Here is an 18,290-nt window from a genome sequence, read left to right as displayed (position 1 = left end):
TGAGGCCACTGCAAATTTCAAGAAGAGCTGTGGGAGAAGGGCAGTGGAGGAGGCGGTGGTTACACAGGGAGGAATTTTAGATTCAGAACCCTGGACAGCTCCCGGGTACCGCTGGATGGTGGTGAGAAGCCACATGTGGGAGAGAGCAGCTGACCTGGGGCAGACGACATGGCTCTTCTGCACACTCCCTATGTAACCCAGCGAGAGCCAGTTCCCCTCACCAGCCTCAGTTTCTTTGTCTGTCAAATGAGGGGTTTCCCTCTAGCTCTGTGATTCCAGAATCCTGAGAGATATGTTCTGACCATGCCTGTAAGAGGCTGCCAGTCAGTCACCAAGCATTTATGAAGCGCCTGCTATGTGCTAGGTTAAGTGCTTGAGATACAAAGAAAGGTAAAAAATGGATCCTACTCTCAAGGAGCTCATAGCCACTCACAGAGAGACAACAAGCAAACAAGTTTACACAAACCAGATTTACTCAAGATAAACTGAGGGAAGCCTGGGGAGGGAAGTCAATAGCATTAAGGGCCCCTGGGAAAGGCCTCTTGCAGAAGATGAGACTTTAACTGAGACTTGAAGGAGATCTGAGAAGCCAAGAGGTATAGAGGAGACGGATGAGGGTTCCAGGACAGGAAATGCACCCCAGGTGAGAAAATGGAGGAGCCTGTGGGAAGAAACAAGGGACCGAGTCACTAGATCTCAGAGTGTGTAAAGGGGCATGATGTGTGAGGAGACTGTAAAGGTAGGAGGAAGATAGGTTGTGAAGGGCTTTAAACATCAAGCAGAGAATTTTGTGTTTGATCTTGGAAGTGATACGGAGCCACTGGTGTGGATCAAATGGGGGAAGAGGGTAGGAAGACTGATTAGAGAGTGGAGTGGTGGGATAATTCGGAAGTGGGTGAACTGGGAGGACTAGCTGTTTGTAGGGATATCCAAGGGTTAATGAACTGCAGTCCTTAGGCTGAGGCCCTGGAGTGGGGTGGGGGTGAGGGGCAGCAGAGCTTGGGAAGAGAGGACATGGCCTCATTTTTGGTATCTTTCTGAATGTGGGTGCTACTGCTGTGGGTGTCCTCGAGCCCTGGCAGGCTCACCCGTGGTTCACTGCAGGGGAAGCTGATGCATGGCTAAGTTCGGCTGATAAATACTCAGAGCTGGGGCCTGTCTCCCAGCCTCTCACATGATGCCAGCCTCATCTGCTCCCTCTGGATGGGAGCCAGACAGTAATTAGCAGCAGTAAATTGGCTCGTTGGAAACATGATTTCCTTTAAACTTGGGTAAAGAGGAAACACTCCTTGACACAGCTTGGGTTTCCAAAAGGCACAGCATTTTCAGAAAGCTCTGGTGAATGCGTAGGGCCAGATAGCCTATGTATGTATTTCTAAATTCCCACCCAGATGCAACCCAGGAAGCCCATTCAGGTGGAGAGGGGCAAGGCTGTAGAAATGAATAAGCCAAGAGTCAGCAGCCACAATGAGGAGACCCTAGAAAGCAGAGGAGAGCTCAAGAGGTGACCAGAGGCCAGAGCAAGGGCCAGGCTGGCTGTGGGACTCATTTGTGGTGCAAATGGGGGCTAACTCATGCAGCTCTTTGGAGCAGAGGATGTTTCTAGGAGCATAGGAGAGCATCCAGCCTTCACATAGCATGGGAAGAGTCTCTGGGCTCTGAAAACTGGGTTCTCCCAAGCTGTGAGCTCTGAGTAAGGGGCTCTGGACTTGGAGCTCTTTCTCTGACAATTTGCTTCTTTCTACATACATTCTGCCTGTAACAGTCAGTGGTCATGCATGTTCATTGGGCACATGTACCATGGCCCAAGGGTACTCATGAAAGGGAGGTTTCACAGGTGAAGACCCCAGACCCACTTCTCCATTCCTTTTTTCAGGTCTCCCCTAACATAGCGATGGAGGCCTTTGTCATCCAGCCTTCGAGTTTCAGAGGAATGAGCTGCATAATCTTCCAGAAGGTTCCTGGCGAGGGGAGCCTCCATCCAGAAGAAACCTTGAATTTTAAATGTGATAGTTCTGGAGCACTGTGGGATGGATGGACAAATCTTCCTGCCAAGGTAGGTGATCTCATTTACGAACAGAAATGTTCTCAATGTCTTTGGCATTTCCTACAAAATATCAGAAATTTAGCAAGTTGCTGGCGATGATGAGCATGCCCAGTGTCTTGAGAAGGACCAGGGACTCCTTAGGAAGAGGCCACAAAGGGGACATCTTGGCACATCCATGGCTGTCGCGGGGCAGGGGGAGGATTATGTCAAGTGGGGGTATGAGAGATCCTGCTCTTCTTCCTCCTCTGAAGTGAGATGTTTGAGAGACTGAGTGGCTTAGAAGTTTGGGGAGCTCAAAAAGACATTAAAAAGGTAAATTAATGAACCTTAGTTATGCATTTCTCCCTCTTATCCAAGTGGTGCCCTGAAAACAAGTGGGGAAAGGTCATTTTACTTTTTGAGCATGTCATTGATTCTGAATGTTGCAGAGAGAAACTCAGTTATCCTTGGAGATGTTGGTATCAGATGAATGACTTTGGCCTTCAAATCTTCCCTGCCCTTAGGGCTCCTCCAAGGGCTGGGGGCTGGAAAAAGCCAAGCCCCAGGTCATTTTGGCTTCTATTCCCTTGGTATTTGGTGCATGAGACTGTACTCTTAGCCTGTTGCCTGGACCACAATATGCCTTTGATAGATGTTCTCTGATTGTCTCATTGATTTCAAAGGCAGGACCTGGGGTCTTAGATAAATCTTGGAAGTGTGTTCTCTCATGTTGTTTCTTCTCCAAAGATCCATCCCCCAGGGCCACCCGGGCCTTGGAATGAATCTCTCTCATTGGGCCTATAGAGGCGTTTAGTGGATGAGGCCCAGGCTTGGCCAGGTAATTCCCCTGGGAGATTAAGGTCAGGTTACTTGAGGGTAGCCAGAATAAAAGTGAGAATGTCCAGAGGTGAAGTTCAGCAGCTGCAATCCATGAGGGTCTGAGATCAGAGCAGGGACCAGCCAGGCCCAGGATGGACTCTGGGGCCCTCCACTGAACTCAGAAGCTAACCTCACTCATCACTTTAATACTGACTCACCTTCTGGTTGTGCAATGCAGGAATATTCCCAAAAAAGTTTGTTTTGTCTGGAATTCTAGCTCTAGGTGACTCTGAGCTCATTTGTTGATGACTGTGAACTTGGGGAATAGAACTGAATGGAGCCTAGGCCCCCTCTGCCTTTAATGAAGGTGTGTTCACACCTGGGGAGGCACTTTTCATGAAGGTGTGTTTGCACTTGTAGGGGGGCATCAGTAATTACAGCTGGGCCCACCTTCCTGGCACCTGCCTAATCAACACCTACACCCACTTGTTTCCTCTTTCCTCATTGTTCTGTGGTCTTTGTGGGGTGGGGAGCAAGGGTCCCCCAGCACTATTAATGAAATCCTGAGGCCAGAAACACCCCCCCCCAACCTCATCTACCTTCTGGAGTGTTTGTGAGGACCAGACAAGAGGATGTGTCTAAAGGGCTTTGTAAATCTTGAATAGCTTCATGCATTTGCTGTTATCACTCTTATTTTATGTGTTATGTGCTCTATTGTATGTTGTGTTCTATTGATGTACATGAGGGCAGGTGTGTACAGGCCTGCCATACTTGGGGCGTGCTAAAATCTTAGGACTGACTGGGGAGGCACGTTGGTTTGTGACTGTGACAAGGGAGGGGGCCATTTGGCCCTGAGTCCTCGGTCAGGAACCCGAGCTTTCACTGTGCCCTGGGACCTCTGGGAAAAGAAGGCTGTTGTGCACTAGGGTTTCCCAGAAACTAGTGGTGAGGAATAGAAGCTGCCTGGGCTTTCCCTTGGCAATGATGAGTCTCATGCTCATTCAAGAGGAAAAGAGCATGACCCTTTGCTGCCTCCTGCCTGTCCTGGGTCAATCACTCAAGGTGTCTCGCCCTGGATGTGTTTAAATATAGAGTCAAAGAAATGTGTGTGTGTGTGTGTGTGTGTGTGTGTGTGTGTGTGTGTGTATACCATGCAAAGGGGGAGGGGCAAGGGGTGGTGGGGATAAGTTCACCATCCAAACAAAGCCACCAGAGGGGAATGGGTTCCCCCAAAGGGTCACATGGAAAGAACACTAGAACACCCCAGGCAAAGTCCCAGGGTTTTACTTTCCTAGTCTCCAGAATAATTACTTGAGATTCAGGGCCCAGAATTATTTATTTCTAGTCTTCTAATTACTTCCAACGCATCCAAACACGTGTATAAGGTTTGTATGTTTCTCTCTGTATGTCTGGCTGACACCCACTCACTCTCACTCTTCTCTGGTTCTCTCTCTCTCTCTCTCTCTCTCTCTCTCTCTCTGTGTGTGTGTGTGTGTGTGTGTGTGTGTGTGTGTGTCTGTCTCTCTCTCTCTCTTTCCCCCCTGCCATGTGTGTGTGTTTGTGTGTGTGTGTATGTGTACATGCACACATATGTATGAGCTTATGTCTTCCATGTGCCCTTAACTAGAATCTTCAGGGTTTCATAGTGAGAGACTCATGAAGATGCATTCCCACCCCTGCTAAACCCACACAGGGAATGAAGTATCTTGTGTCCACACGAGATCCAGAGCCCACCTTCCCTCTGTGGCAAAGCCTGGCACAGTCCTGGTCTTTCAATGGGACCGGAAGAGGATTAAGAAACCCTCACGTCCTTTTCCTGTGGAGTGATTGCAAAGACAGTGGCCAAGGAGCAGAGAGGAGGTGTGTCCCTGTGTGGCTCCTCCCCTACCCTGGAGCAGAGGAGCTGTCCCTGCTGGCTGCCTCATTGCAGGCATGGCTGAGTGGGGGCTGCTGCTGCCACTGCTGTGGCCTACACCTCTCTGGCACTGGCTTCAAGCCTCAACATGCCCCTTTGAGCTGTGGGAGCCAAGAGCACCACATTCATCTACTTCTAGCATTGGTGCAGTCACATTCACAAATGGACTCATTTGCTCAGGAAACACTGAGCACCAGCTGTATGCAGAGCAATGGCAGGCCCCGTGATGGGGCTGGGGGCAGAGGCTGGAGCAGACTCAGAAGCCACAGCCTCTGGGGAGGCCACAGAATTAACCTGGCAAGATCCTGCCTCTTCCAATTCCTCTTTCACTGAGTCAAGAAACATTTATTAAGCACCTACTACGTGCCAGGTCCTGTGCTAAGTGCCTGGGATACCAAGAAAGTGAAAACCACAGAGCCTGCCCTCCAGGAGCCTGCATTTCCCTGTGCAACTTTTATTTCTCCTCCCAAATCCTTAGGATATGGCACCATTGGGTCCCTCTCTGTCGTGTCAATTGGCGAGAACTGGCCTCTAGACTGTGGGTGGCTAGAGCTGAACAGAGCAGGCCAGAGAGAGGAGAGTCGGGAATGAAATTGAAGTTTAATTTCAAAGTGAGGGAGACACTTGCAAGTGAGGACACATGTGCTGGGCCCTGACCCTGGTAGGAGGACCCAAGGCAGTGTGGGGAGATCTCAATACTTATACCAATGGTTGTGCAATGAGTTGTGGCCCTGACAATGAACGGTAACAGCAGCAAGGTGGCAAGTTTGATTCCTGGCAGGGCTTCATGACCAGAACAGGAATACAGCAGAAGCATGTCCAAGATCAGAGAACACCTGATGCTGGTCAAAGCAGTACAATAATTCTGTGATTTTGCCACAGGGTGAGATCATCCAGAGAGTGAGTACAAAGGATTGTGATTATGCCAAAGCTTGCTGGGCCTTAGCTCTGGAAAACTGGGGGGCTCCTAATATCTTGAGATTCACTACCCTTGCCACACCTCACCAGTGTCTGACCCAGCTCCCATGGCTACTGTCTGCTGTCTTAGTACATCATAGAGAGCTAGGTTGGATTGTTATGAGTGTTAACTGGCCACCAAGGGAGATCTGGCTAAAATTAAAATGAGCCCATAGGCAACGCAGAATAATGCCATCAGAGAGCAGGGAGTAGATAGAGTGCTGGATGTGGGGGGAGTGGGCATGCTCTCTTGCATTTTTGTACTAGCTCTAATGCCTTCTTTAACTGTGGAATCCTGGACATGTTCTGGTCCCTCTCCCACAGGGTTCCACTTCCTCCCCTCTGATGTGAAAGGGTTGTTCCAGCTCACCAGCCCCTTCTGGTTCCAGCAGCCTGGGATCATCCCTCTGAGGGGACCCCGGGCTGAGGGCAGAGGGTAGCTGTTGCCTCAAGGCTAAATTGGCCTTCTCTCCTCAAGGACTGCCATCTTGTTGAATCCTCTGAGGCCAGAGGCAGGGCTTCCCCCTCCTTCCTTGGAGTGCCTGCAGCTGCCACAGCTAAAGCTGTGGTACATGCACAAAAAGAAGTCCTGTTTGGCTGGAACACAGAGAGTGGGGAAGGGGCATGATAAAGTGGAACATCTAATGAAGTCAGAAATGGGGCCCAGGGTCTGATTGGGAAGGACTTGAAATTCCAGGCAACAGGACTTGTATTTGATCCTTGAAGCCAGAGGGAGCCATGGGAGCTTCTAGAGTAGGGGAGTGATATGGTCAGATCTGTGCTTTAAGAAAATATCTTCGGGGAAAAAAAAATCTTTGGCAGCTGTGAGCGAAATGGTTCAGAGAACAGAGAGCCTGGACGCATGGAGACTAATGCCTGTGTGTCTTTAGGTAAGTCTTTTCCTGGCTCTGTGACTCAGTTTCACCCATAACAGAGAGGAATTGGACTTGTGCTGTTTCCCGTCCTGTCCAGTTCTAAGATGCTTGAACCTCTGGATGTTCAGCAGGAGGGCAGCTCAGGAGGAGGGGAGGACTCAGTCAAGCTCTGGACTGAGATAAGAAAGTGGCCAGGGGCCTAGCGCCGTGTCACTGGTGGGGATAAGCAGAGTCCCGTAGATGGAGCAGAGCAAGTGGAAGCAGCTGAGGCTGCTTTGGACCTCCTGAGCACCAGGCAAAGGAGCCAAGGCTGCATAATTAAGAGCAAGGCAAGCAGGCGCTCGTTTTCAGGCACCTCCTCTTGTGGGAGCCACTCACAATTACTTCCCACAGCTCTGCCTTTCTCTGCCAGAATTTCTGGTCCCAAGGCACTTTACAATTGCAATAAAACCATCTGTTTGAATCATAAATTGTTTTTAACCTAAATAAATTAGAACAGGGAAATCAAAACTTGATCAGCTGCAACTGCCCTGCTAGAACACAAAAGCCCAGGTGGGGGGTTCTGGATGCACTCTTCTCATTGGCCAGGACACAGGGCATGAAGGGCAGGGGCCTTTCGAGCCTTAAGCCTCTTGCTCTTTCTGAAACACTCCCTTGGCATCCATCACCTGAAGAAGCAGGCAGGGCAAGAGGAGGTCGCATCACTGACTGCTGGCCAAAAACACAGAGGAGAAGAAATCCTCCCCTCTGCCTGCCTCTTTGGCCAGCACCTTAGAAGCAGAGACTGATCTTCTCAAGGCCCAGATGTTCACCCTTTTACTGTCCTACTCCTTGGGACAGCAGATGACCAGCGCCTGGCCCTCTTGTCACACTGGTACTAAAAACTAGCTTTGGTGTATTACAAGAGTTTTGAAATCGCCACCCCTGCAAATTGGCAAAGATGACAAAAGAAAGAGACTGTCCCAATGGAGGGCTTGAACATGAGCACACTGACATACTCTTGGTAGCACCATGAATATGTCTGGAAAGCCACTTGTAATTATTAAAGAAAAATCCATTCATATCCTTTGACCCAGTGATTTTACTACTGAGCATATTCCCAAAGGCAAAGTCAGAGACTGAAAGAGCAGTCCCACTTATCAAAGTGTTCATAGCACTGCACTATGATATGCTAAAGAGCTTCTCTATGTGTATATGGAGGGAGGAAGAGCGAGAGGGTGAGGGAGACAGACTATTTATGATGGAAGAAACTAGAAGTGATTGCAGAGGCCATCCAGGAGGCAAGGCTGAAAATTTGCCATCTCTTGCATGTGATGTGCCACTGTCATATTGAGAGAAGTGGAAGAGAGTGCTGAGGGATTGGGTGTGGGGGTTCTGGGGGAATGGGAAGGGGGGCTCATTCCCTTGGTTTTAGAAAAGCCTTTCAGAGAAAGTCAGGGAGATGTGGACAAGAGGATGCAGTGATCAGATGAGTTTGAAATTGATGGAACGGGTTCCTGGTGCTGTGTCACCATTGAAAGTATCCAGTGGAGGATCCTGGAGCTATTTAACTTTCCAGTCAACAGCATAGATAAAGACCCAGGTGAGAGCCATATCAGCAATAGTAATGGCATTTGCCTTTAAGGCTTACAAAGCACTTTACATATATCACTCCACCCAGATCTTCCTAACACTTTCTGCCACTTCCCCACCCAGCCACCGATGGGGATGCATGTAATATCTTACAATTGGGTTAAAAAAAATACTTCACCAGTACAAGATGGGGAAATCATGCTCAGACGGCAGTTTGTGTGAAAAGAATATTGTGATCCAGTAGTCAGTAAACTCAATTTAAGTGAGTAGTGGGATACGAGAACAAAACAAATGTTAGCAAAATTTTGACCTGTCCTACAGGATTTGGCTTCCAGAAATAGGAAGGCATGAGCCCTGCTGTCCTCTACCCTGCCAAGGCTATATTGGAAGTGCTGTGGTCAGTCCCAGACAACACAGTTTGAGAAGGACATAGGCAAGTTGGAGAGATTCTAGCAGAAGGAAACCAGAAGACTGGGTGAAGGAACAAGGCATATTTAGCCTGGAGGAGCACAGAAAGAAACCCAAAGTATTTGAAAAAGCATCAGCACCCAGAGAGTGAGGCCAGGTGTCCCCCAGAGTAGCATTTGACCTGAGCCTTGAAAGAATCCAGAAGAGTCTCTGAGGCAGCAGCATGAAGGGAGAGCCTTCCAGGCATGGGTAATGCTTGTGCACAGGCAGGAGGGGGTAGATTAAATGTTGTGCATTATGGAACACAGTGGCTAAGTAACCTCTGAGTAACTGGAGTGAGTCACTTCCCCTCTCAGAATCTCAATTTTCTCAACTGTAAAATGGGATAATAAAGATAATAAGACCCACAGCACCTGCCACACACAATGGTTCTGAGAACCCAGGGGTGCATATCTGATACTATTCTCAGTCCTTTTCTCTCACTCTTTCCCCATCACTTTCCTTACCCAATTCCAGATGTGGTCTAGCCTATTTGTGTTTTACCTGATCCCTCAGTTTCCCTTGGGAGGCCAGAAAATGTTGAGACCGAAACCCCCCAACAGATGCTCAGACCACAGCTACTCATTCCACATCTGGGCTGGGCTTCTCATCACTTAGCAGCTTCTCCATTCAAAACCCCACCTGTTACAACAACTCACCTGAAAAGGGGGCCTTGAGGGGGAATGGGCTCTGATCTCCATTCTGGCCCTGCTCCCCTCACACTCTGATTCAGACATGGGACAATCTCAGAACTATTAGGAGCATCTAATTCAGTTGGCCTTTCAATCCCCTCACTAAAAGTGCACTCATTAAATCTCTAACTGATAGGAAGTCTGCTACCCACACTAAGCATGAGTCCTTGCAGACCACTGCCCCTGGAAAGAGGCCCCAAAAGCCAATCTTGTGAAGTGTCTCATCCTCTCCTTGGTATTGAAAGTTTATTTTTCAACCAAGCTTCCCTGGACCCCAGAACATCTGCTTGTGGTGTGCTCTGAAGGAAGAGAGGGGAGTAAGGGCAGAGTGTTCACAGCTACTTTCATTCCTGACATTCTTGGGCAGCTATTCACTCCCTCTGAGCCTTCTTGGAAGCTGGTTTTGTTAAACCCTGATTGGCTGCTTGGAATCAGGGAGAGGGATAACATCTTCTTGGATGTGTCCCAAGACCCCTCCCTGGTCTTCTCTGGGCTGAGGGAGATGCTATAAGGCCTGGGGTTGATTCTCTGGCTCCTTCTGGGCAGGATGGGCTTTCTCTCTCACTATTAGTGCCCAGGGTTGTTGGGGGCATTAAAGATTGTGAGGATTGTACTAAGGTCATTCAACCAGGGGACTTATAGGGGGACTGAATATGGGGGAGGACCCTCTTCTTCCTGAGGCCTCACCTATCTGGGAATCTAGGCTAGCCTCAGGTTCTCCCCTAACACCTGGTCCTGGTGTAGGTGCTGTCTGTGGTACTTAAACTGCGTGACTTCTGATTCTTGAGGATTACTCTCTGTGGGTTTTGTCTTCTTGCATGTACATGCACACAGATCTGATCTCTATACCTTTGCAAACAAATTAGGACTGACTGGATCTCTCTAAGCGTTCATAAAGGGCAGGAACTCCACCAGGAGTAATTGAGTCTCTGGGTGTGAGAGGCGGCCAGACCTGTGACATCTAGTGACTAGATAACTGGTACAAGCATTGCTCAGCCATGAATGCTGGGACCGAACAAATGAGTCTAGTAGAGTCTGTCTTCAAAATTCTCTTGCCCTTCCCTGGGCTGGATGCTAGAAGACCAGCAGAGCTTGTTGTGGGATGGACTGATTTATCTTGAGCCAGGGATGCCAAGCAGCAGCACTCCCTCATGGGCTGTGCTCTATTTAATAACAGTGTATATTTTTAATCAATCAGATGATAAAAAGCACCCTGGCACAGTAATGAGCATAACCCTTGTGCAAGTGCTTACTAATAGAATTTCACAGCATTTATTCTCAGAGCAGGCCCAGGGAGTGTAGTTTGACTGAGATAATGATAATGCCTCAGTGTGTGGTGCCTAGGAAGGAAGGTATGCCTTCTTCAAGCCTCACTGAGTGTGCTGGTCAGGAAACCCCCAGACCTGGTCATAAAGGCATGAGGAAGATGCCCGAGACAGCATTGAAGACACAAGCATGATGAAGACCTCTGGGAGAAGAGAAAAACAACAGCCTCATCATTTGTAGGTGCCTGATAGATTTGCCAAACTGGAAATGGAATTTAACAGAGGTACCCAGTATGCCTTAGTCAAAAACAGAGAAACTGGTGAAGACTTGCACTGCTGACCTTGAGTGTCAGTAATCCAGGACAGAGTGGAGGTAGGTGGACCATGTGATTTATGTGACATTTGTCACAAAGATGAATTCTCACCATATCCAATGGACTTGGGGAAACACTAGCAGGAAACAGAAGCACTATCTCCCAGCTCTGTGACTATTGGCAGGTCGTGTAACTTATTTGAGCATCCATTTTCTCATCTGTGAATTGAGAAATGAGAGAAAGGGGGAAAGAGAAAGGGAGGAGAAGGAGGAAGAGAGAGGGGGAGGGGAGAGACAGAGAGACAGAGACATACAGAGGGGGGAGGGAGGGAGAGAGAGAAAAACAGAGACAAAAACAGAGACAGACAGACAGACAGAGAAAAAGGCAGACAGAGGCAGGGGAGGGTGGAAGGGAGAGAGAAAAATGGAGACAGAGAGAAACAGAGACAAAGACAGAGAGGCTGAGAGAGACAGACAGACAGGGAGAGAGAGAGAGACAGAGACAGACACACTTGGACTAGGATGGTGACAAGGGCACCCACCTTAGAGAGAGGATGACAGATTTGAGAAAGGCTCCAGGATAGACTCACCAGAACTTAGTAACGTATTAGATATGAGAGCTGAGGGAGTAAGTGGGGAAAGGAGAGAAAGCCAAAGATGACTGAGTTTTTAAACCAGAGAGATGTAAACAATGGTGTCACCTGAAGGGAAGTCTCTAGCTGAGTGCTTCAAGGCTCCAATTTAGGCCCTGACTGAAATCCCATTCCAATCAATGACATGCATAAAAAACAAGATGATAAAAGTCTCAGGTTTTAAAACACTGGAATGAATAATTAATGAAATCATACAGAATGAAGTTTCCAGCATTTAGGAAGGATAGACTGAAACCAACAAAGGAGGGTTCATTGAAAATCACTGCGGAACTTTACATTAGCATTCAGAAAATCACACTTAAAGAACACTGGGATTATCCACAATAGATGGGAAAATGATCTGGTGAGGAAGGAGTTCAGACAGCCACAAGCTTCATATCAGCAAGCACTTAGCACTTTGTCTGGAACAGAGCTGTCTGTTAGCAAATGACTGTCAACTGCCTGGGTGCCTGGTGGGCTTCATGGCTCCTAGGCAGCTGGCATGATCTCCATATACATAAAGAGACAGAGAGGGACACAGGGTACTCAACAGATCATAGTGGGTTCATTTCTGGAATCAATAAGTTAAAAGGGACTTGACCAAAGAGAGCATATCCAGAGAATGTAAGTAGGTTGGAGAAAAGTCTAGAGAGGGGGAGAGGGAGGGGTAAATTTACCCTACAGTAGGATGAGTGGCTCACTAATAAGGTAGTGAGCTCCAAATCACTGGAGTTATTCAACTGGAATTTGAATAGGAACTGTCAAGTGCCCTTAAGGGACAGGTTGAAGGAAGAAATTCCTTTTTCAGATGAACAGTTAGGTGGTTTCACCAAGATGTAAGGCCTCTGCTATGGCAGTAGCAACCATTCTGTAGTCATTTACCATGGCCTATTTGCTAGAAAGCATCTGCCACCTGTGTGGCGGTCAGGAGGCAGCCCCAACAGCCTTAGACCCAGACCACAGCCTTGTGTCCTACAGGGAAACTCAACTCTGGATCCTCCCTTCTTACCTTTCATGAAATTGCTGGCATCCTCATCTAAGCATCTACAGACACCATTATCTATGACTGTGACGATGCCGCCTTCTGCACCACAAGCTGATGGCAAGCTGCCTGCATTGCTCTGCATTGGGGTCAGCTTCATATTCAAGGCATGATGGTTGTAGTCTTGAGTTGTGTATGACTGGCTTGTCCATCTTCAGTGGGCTGAAAAGAGCTCTGGGCTTGAATTCAGAGATGGGGTTCAAAGTCCAGCCTGACCCCCTGCTGTCCATGTGACCTCAACTCTTGGAACCTCCATTTTCTCACCTGCAAAATGGGATGGTGAAAACACTGAGTACCTCTCTCCTGGGATTGTTGAGGATCTCAAGTGTGTGTGTGTGCATGTGTGCATGTGTGTGTGTGTAAAAGAGAGAGAATGCATTGTGTAGTGTGTGTGTGCATGCATGCTTGATTACTGGATCAACTCTGGCCCAGAGATCTTTACCCAATACCTCACCACAGGCAGAGAACATAACAGGTGCCTCATGGATGTGTAAGACTGCATTATGGGTACACTGGTTCCAGAGAGCTGTGCTGCCCATCAACATGGTGACCAAGTTGCAGCCATGCCAGGTTCCTCCTCCCTCCTGACCTGCCCAAAAGAGGCTCATGTTCTAACAGTTAGGTCCCTTGCTATGTTCAGGTCTCAAGGTCACTGTTTAGAATGGACAGGGAGGAAGAGAGAGAATCCAGAGGAGTGCAATCAGGATGAGGAAGGAAGGGCCTGGATTCCAGGCATATGAGCATCAGCCGCTAAAACCAGGGATTTTCAGCTGGATGGGATACTCTGTAGAGGGAAGCAGGCAGGAATGGCTACCACCCGTGTGGAGAAAACAGGACTGTCCCCTCCCTGTCCCTGGAGAATACCTGGTGTCCTGGTGTTGCCCAGGGATGCCCAGGGCTGAGGTGGTATCTACAGGCTCTGCATAAACCAAGCTGGGAGTTATTAGAAGAGGCGTTGGCGGATGCCCCCTCACCCCATATTTAGACCTGAAGTAGCTGCAAGGTACAACTAATCCATACTTGTCATCTAATTAATAAGGAGAATGAGGCTCATAGAGCAAGAGACCTGCCCAAGGTCACAGGGTGAACTGGTCCTCCTGACACTGCCCTGAAAAGTCAGTTCAGACATGAGTCACCCTGGGAAATGCCTGAAGTCAATTCATTCTTCCCCTACATGAGCAGTCCATCCTAAATGATTGTCATGAGATGCCACTGCTGTTCTCTGTGGATGGAGGGAAGCCTGGGGCCTCCAGGGCTGTATCAAAGTAGCACAGACTTGGCTAAGTCCTACTGAGTTTGCCAGGCTGCCTGGGGGGCCATACCCAGCTGAAGTATGCTCTCCTCCTCAGGGCTAGCTACCAAGGATGAGTGTTCTTGGCCTCAGCAAACCATGGAGCATGGCTGTTCAGGGTCTGGAGGAATCACAATCTGCATCTACAGATGGAGAGCCAGCCTAAGAACACTCTGGACCCAGGAGTAAGAATGACCAGAAGTGACCCTCAGGAGATGGCCCCGCATGAAATGGAGGGAAGGGCCAACCAAGGCTTTCACAACCAACCAATCAGCCAATAACATTTATTAAGCACCTACTGTGTGCCAGGCATGATGTTAAACACTGGGGATACAAAAAGAGGCAAAAGACAACCCCTTCCTTCAAGGAGCTCCCAATCCAATGGAGGAATGGGGGAGACTGACAAGCAAACCGATCTATACAAAGCAAGCCCTAGACAGGATAAATGAGAGGTCATGAAGAGAGGGAAGGCACTAGGATTAAGAAGGGTTGAGAAAGGCCTCCCATAGAAGGTGGGGTTTTAGTTGGGACTTAAAGGAAGCCAGGGAGGTAGGTAGTCAGAGCCAGGCATGGGGACAGTGGACTCAAATGCCTAGGGCCAAGAGATGACGCGTATTGTTCATGGAACAGCCAGAAGGCCAGGGTCCTGGGATCAAAGCAAACATTCCAGGGAGTTGTCAACAGTTTAGACATGGCAGGGGGAGGGGAAGATGACTCTGAGGCTGTGAGGAGGAGGGAGGTGCCCATGACAGTAATAGGGATTATGCAAAAGATCATGAGTTTTGTTTTGGACACATTGAGCTTAAGATGTCTGTCAGACATATGGTTTGGAATGTCTGAAAGGCAGTTAGAAATATGCGATAGTCAGGAAGGAGACTGGGACAGGAAAGGTAAATTTGAGAATCATTAGCATAGAGGTGTTCATTAAATTCATGGGACCCGATGAGGTCACTGCGTGAGGTCTAGAGGCAGAAAAGCAGAGGGCCCAGGACAGAGCCCTGAGGGACACCCATGGTTGGAGGGCATGATATGAAGGAGGATCCAGCCAAGGAGATGGAGAAGGAGCCATCAGAGAGAGAGGAGGAGAACCAGGAGAGTGGGGTGCTCTGGAGACCTAGAGAGAAGAGAGTATCAGGGAGGAGAGAGTGACCAACAGTGTGTGTGGGAGCAGAGGTCAAAGAGAATGAGGACTGAGAAAAGGCCATTGATTTTGGCAACTAAGAGACCACTGGCCACTTTGGAAAGCAATTCGGGTGGAGTAATGAGGTTGGAAGGCGGATTATGAGAGAAGAGAAAGTGTCAGGCCAGAGGCTGTGAATTACACCTAGAATCAAAACAATGAATTGTCCTTTGCTTAATTTAGTGGAAGACCTCTTCAAACAACTATTCGATGAAGCAGGATCAAAGCCTGCAGTGGCCAAGTCCATCTAGGCCAGTTGTGCAGCCAGAGTAACAGCTGCCTGGCTTCCCCCTCTCTGGCCCAGCATAAGCCACTTCAGTGAAAGGAGCCACTGAGAACATAGGGGAGATCTGGAAACTTCCTTTGGATGGATGCCCAAGCACAGGGTCCACCCAGAACCCTGCCTCCTTTCACAGTTGCAGAACAGTGAATGGCGCAACCAAAGCTGAGAGAAATCATCAGAAAAGGAAACTGAGGCAGCCTGAAGATGAGAAGGGACTCATCAAAGGTCACACTGCCACCTGCTGAGGAGCAGAGCCAAGATAGAGCCTGGCTTTGCTGCCTCACAGCCCATAGCACAAGGGAATGAACCCCTGTGGCCCCCAAGCAGGAGCTCAATAGCAGGGAGGAGAGGGGATTGCAGGCCTCCTGTCCCTGGGCTGAGGAGGAGGGAGCCCAGCCAGACCTCCCCCCACCACAGCATCTTTGTGGTTCACTTTCTGGAGCCCCAAGATCCATGCTGCTCTCTTCCCACCATTGGCAGCCCTCTCTTGCAGAAGGGAGTGGATGTGAGCCTAGCGGCCAGTCCAGTCCCAGGCCTCTGTCTGTCTGATGACCAGCTTCAGACCAGCATCTCCATCTGCTCTAAGCCACACACTTGAGCAGGCTCTTGCCGCTTCTCATATTTCCAAGGCAAATGTCAGCTTGTGTCCTGATGACCCTAATGAGGCTCTCCATTCTGTAGGACTTCATACCTGACCACCTATAGGCCCTCCAATGATTGGTCCCTGGGGAGTCAGCAGCCTGAGCAGGGGGCAGAACTCCAGGCTAAGAGCCAGGAGACCAGGTTTCTCACCCTGGGGCTGCTGCTCACCAATTGTGAGACCACAGGAAAGTCATGTCCTCTCTCTGGGTTTGAATTAATTGAATCCTGGAACACCAACAGCCATATCAGTAAGGTGCATGGTCTTTCCAAGGCTATGGGGCCAACCATTCTCCCTAGTAAACCAGATGAGGAACCCTCGTTGCCCTGATGACAAGGGCATCTGGTGCTTAGCACAGTGCCTGGCACGTAGTAAGTACTTAATAAAATCAGTTGGTGTTTCCATGCATCTTACCTTGGACATCTCCACAGGTAGATGTAGACACAGGCCTCTAATTTAATAGGAGCCAGAGATCAGGTAGATTCCACTGATGAATCAGGATTCCAGGTTCATTGGCCAGTCCTCTTAACTCCACGGGTCTTCCAGAAGTGCTCTATGATTGAAAACTGGCCTGCCCCGTTCTAACAGGAGTGACCACTGCAGCTGGCCCAGAGGGCAGCAGGAGAGATCCAGGCTGAGTGTGGTCAGCATTACCATGGCTGATACATATGCAGGAGGCAAGCCAGAGACATCAGGAGGGACCCATATGACTGGGAAAGGGGTGGGGCCTTCAAACATCAACAGGGGACAGAACAAGTGGACCACATTTGTAGGACAGCTGCAGAAATGGGGAGGGGAGGGTGCTTCCTTAGGGAATGTCCTGTGAGCCCCAAGTCTGTGGGCAGGTCACTCACTGCCACCAGTGGGCCTCATATAGAGCCCTTCCTGTCTGCGGCTCAAGGTTAATTTCTGAAGGGGAGGGGCAAGAGGAAAAGAAAGGAGCAAGCATTTGTACTGTGTATATTAGATACCAGATTCTGCGCCCAGCGCTTTTTCCAAATGTGTATCACATTTGATCCTCACATTTACAGGAGGTAGACGCTATGATTATCCCAATTTCACAAATAAGGAAACTGAGGCAAACAGGTGAAATGACTTGCCCAGGGTCACACAGCTAGGACATGTCCAAGGCTGGATTTGTATTCAGGTCTTCCTAACTCTAGACCCTGCTAGTACTCCATCTACTGTGCCACCAGCTGAGAACAACGTCAAAGAGAAGATTCCTGCCTAGGACTGATGGCTCAGGGGGGAGGCTTTGAGCTGGGGTCCTGGCTTGGAGGGCTGGCCTATGACTCTGGCTCTGGAGCCATGCTACTGCTCTCTTGGGCAGTGCTACAGGGAGAGGAGGGAAAGGAATGAGCATTTATGTAGTACCTACCAGGCACTGAGCTAAGCAATAATGCTGCTCTGACAGAGAGGGCCCTAATTGGGCCAGTTTGCCTCCTTCTCTGCAATCTCTGATTTTTTTTTTTTTGCAAAGTTCTTTTTGGGAATGCTCATCTTAGCATCTGGCAGGAGTATCATAGGTGAGCAAGCCTCCCAGTCCTGATGGCCCAGTGTCCTCTTCGCCTCAGCATCCCTGTCAATAAGCTCTCATTGGGTGGCCCAAATGAGCACTAGCCAAATTCCATTTATCCCTGGGGCACCAATAGTTAGAGTCACTGAGAGAGGCCAGGCCATGAGAATTCAGCCTGGATGGGATCTTCCTTAGGAAGTCAGAGTTTTCATTGAAGAGTAACCTCAAACCCAGCCCCCACACATCATAACATGCGGACTGCAGCAGAGGCCTCCCACTGAGTTACAGCTTCATCTAAATGCAGATTTTGGATGGAAAACAAATCATTTCCCATCGAGAAAATGCCCCCAGGAACTGGCATCAATTAGATGATAGCCAGGTGATTTCAAGTTCCAAGCAACGCTGGCCAGCTTCAGTACTCTTATTTCAGTTACGTGACTGAACCTTGGAAAATGTATTAAAATGACATGTTTGCTCTTCTGCACTTATGATGAATAGTGGAGTCTCCAGCCCTACCTAAGAAGCTCAAGGGAGCTGGAAAAATGGAGGAGATGCAAGTGAAAACATAGAAAACCCTACTTGGTTTCTGACTCTGGGTCCACTAGGACTGGAGGGATGCAGCTCAGCTCGGAAGCTCTAACCGAGTAATGCAAGCAACGGCTGCTGGAGGGGGGGCTGCCATAGTCACTCAAGCAGACTATCAGGCGTCTTGCCTGAGTACCTACTGTGCACCAAGCCCTAGGGCGACAAAAAATAAAATTAAATACTTCCTTCCTAGAAGGAGCTTACATTCAACTGGGGGTGGGGGGAAGCGCAGTGTTGTGG

At 49.0% G+C, this 18,290-nt stretch overlaps 1 protein-coding gene across 1 annotated transcript in view; it reads left to right on the top strand.

The window, feature by feature from the left end:
- Nucleotides 1-18,290, top strand: part of ADGRA1 (adhesion G protein-coupled receptor A1) — a 288,662-nt gene that overhangs the window by 162,770 nt on the left and 107,602 nt on the right. The window contains exon 12 of the mRNA XM_020973047.2: nt 1,877-2,056. Coding sequence (XP_020828706.1) covers nt 1,877-2,056 — 180 coding nt within the window. The remainder of the gene's footprint in view (nt 1-1,876; nt 2,057-18,290) is intronic.

Source organism: Phascolarctos cinereus, unplaced genomic scaffold, assembly GCF_003287225.1.
Source record: "Phascolarctos cinereus isolate Bilbo 61053 unplaced genomic scaffold, phaCin_HiC Scaffold_3;HRSCAF=262, whole genome shotgun sequence".
NCBI classification, from domain to species: domain Eukaryota; kingdom Metazoa; phylum Chordata; class Mammalia; order Diprotodontia; family Phascolarctidae; genus Phascolarctos; species Phascolarctos cinereus.
The sequence above is the reverse complement of the archived record's forward strand: the minus strand, read 5'-3'. Positions and strand labels throughout refer to the sequence as shown.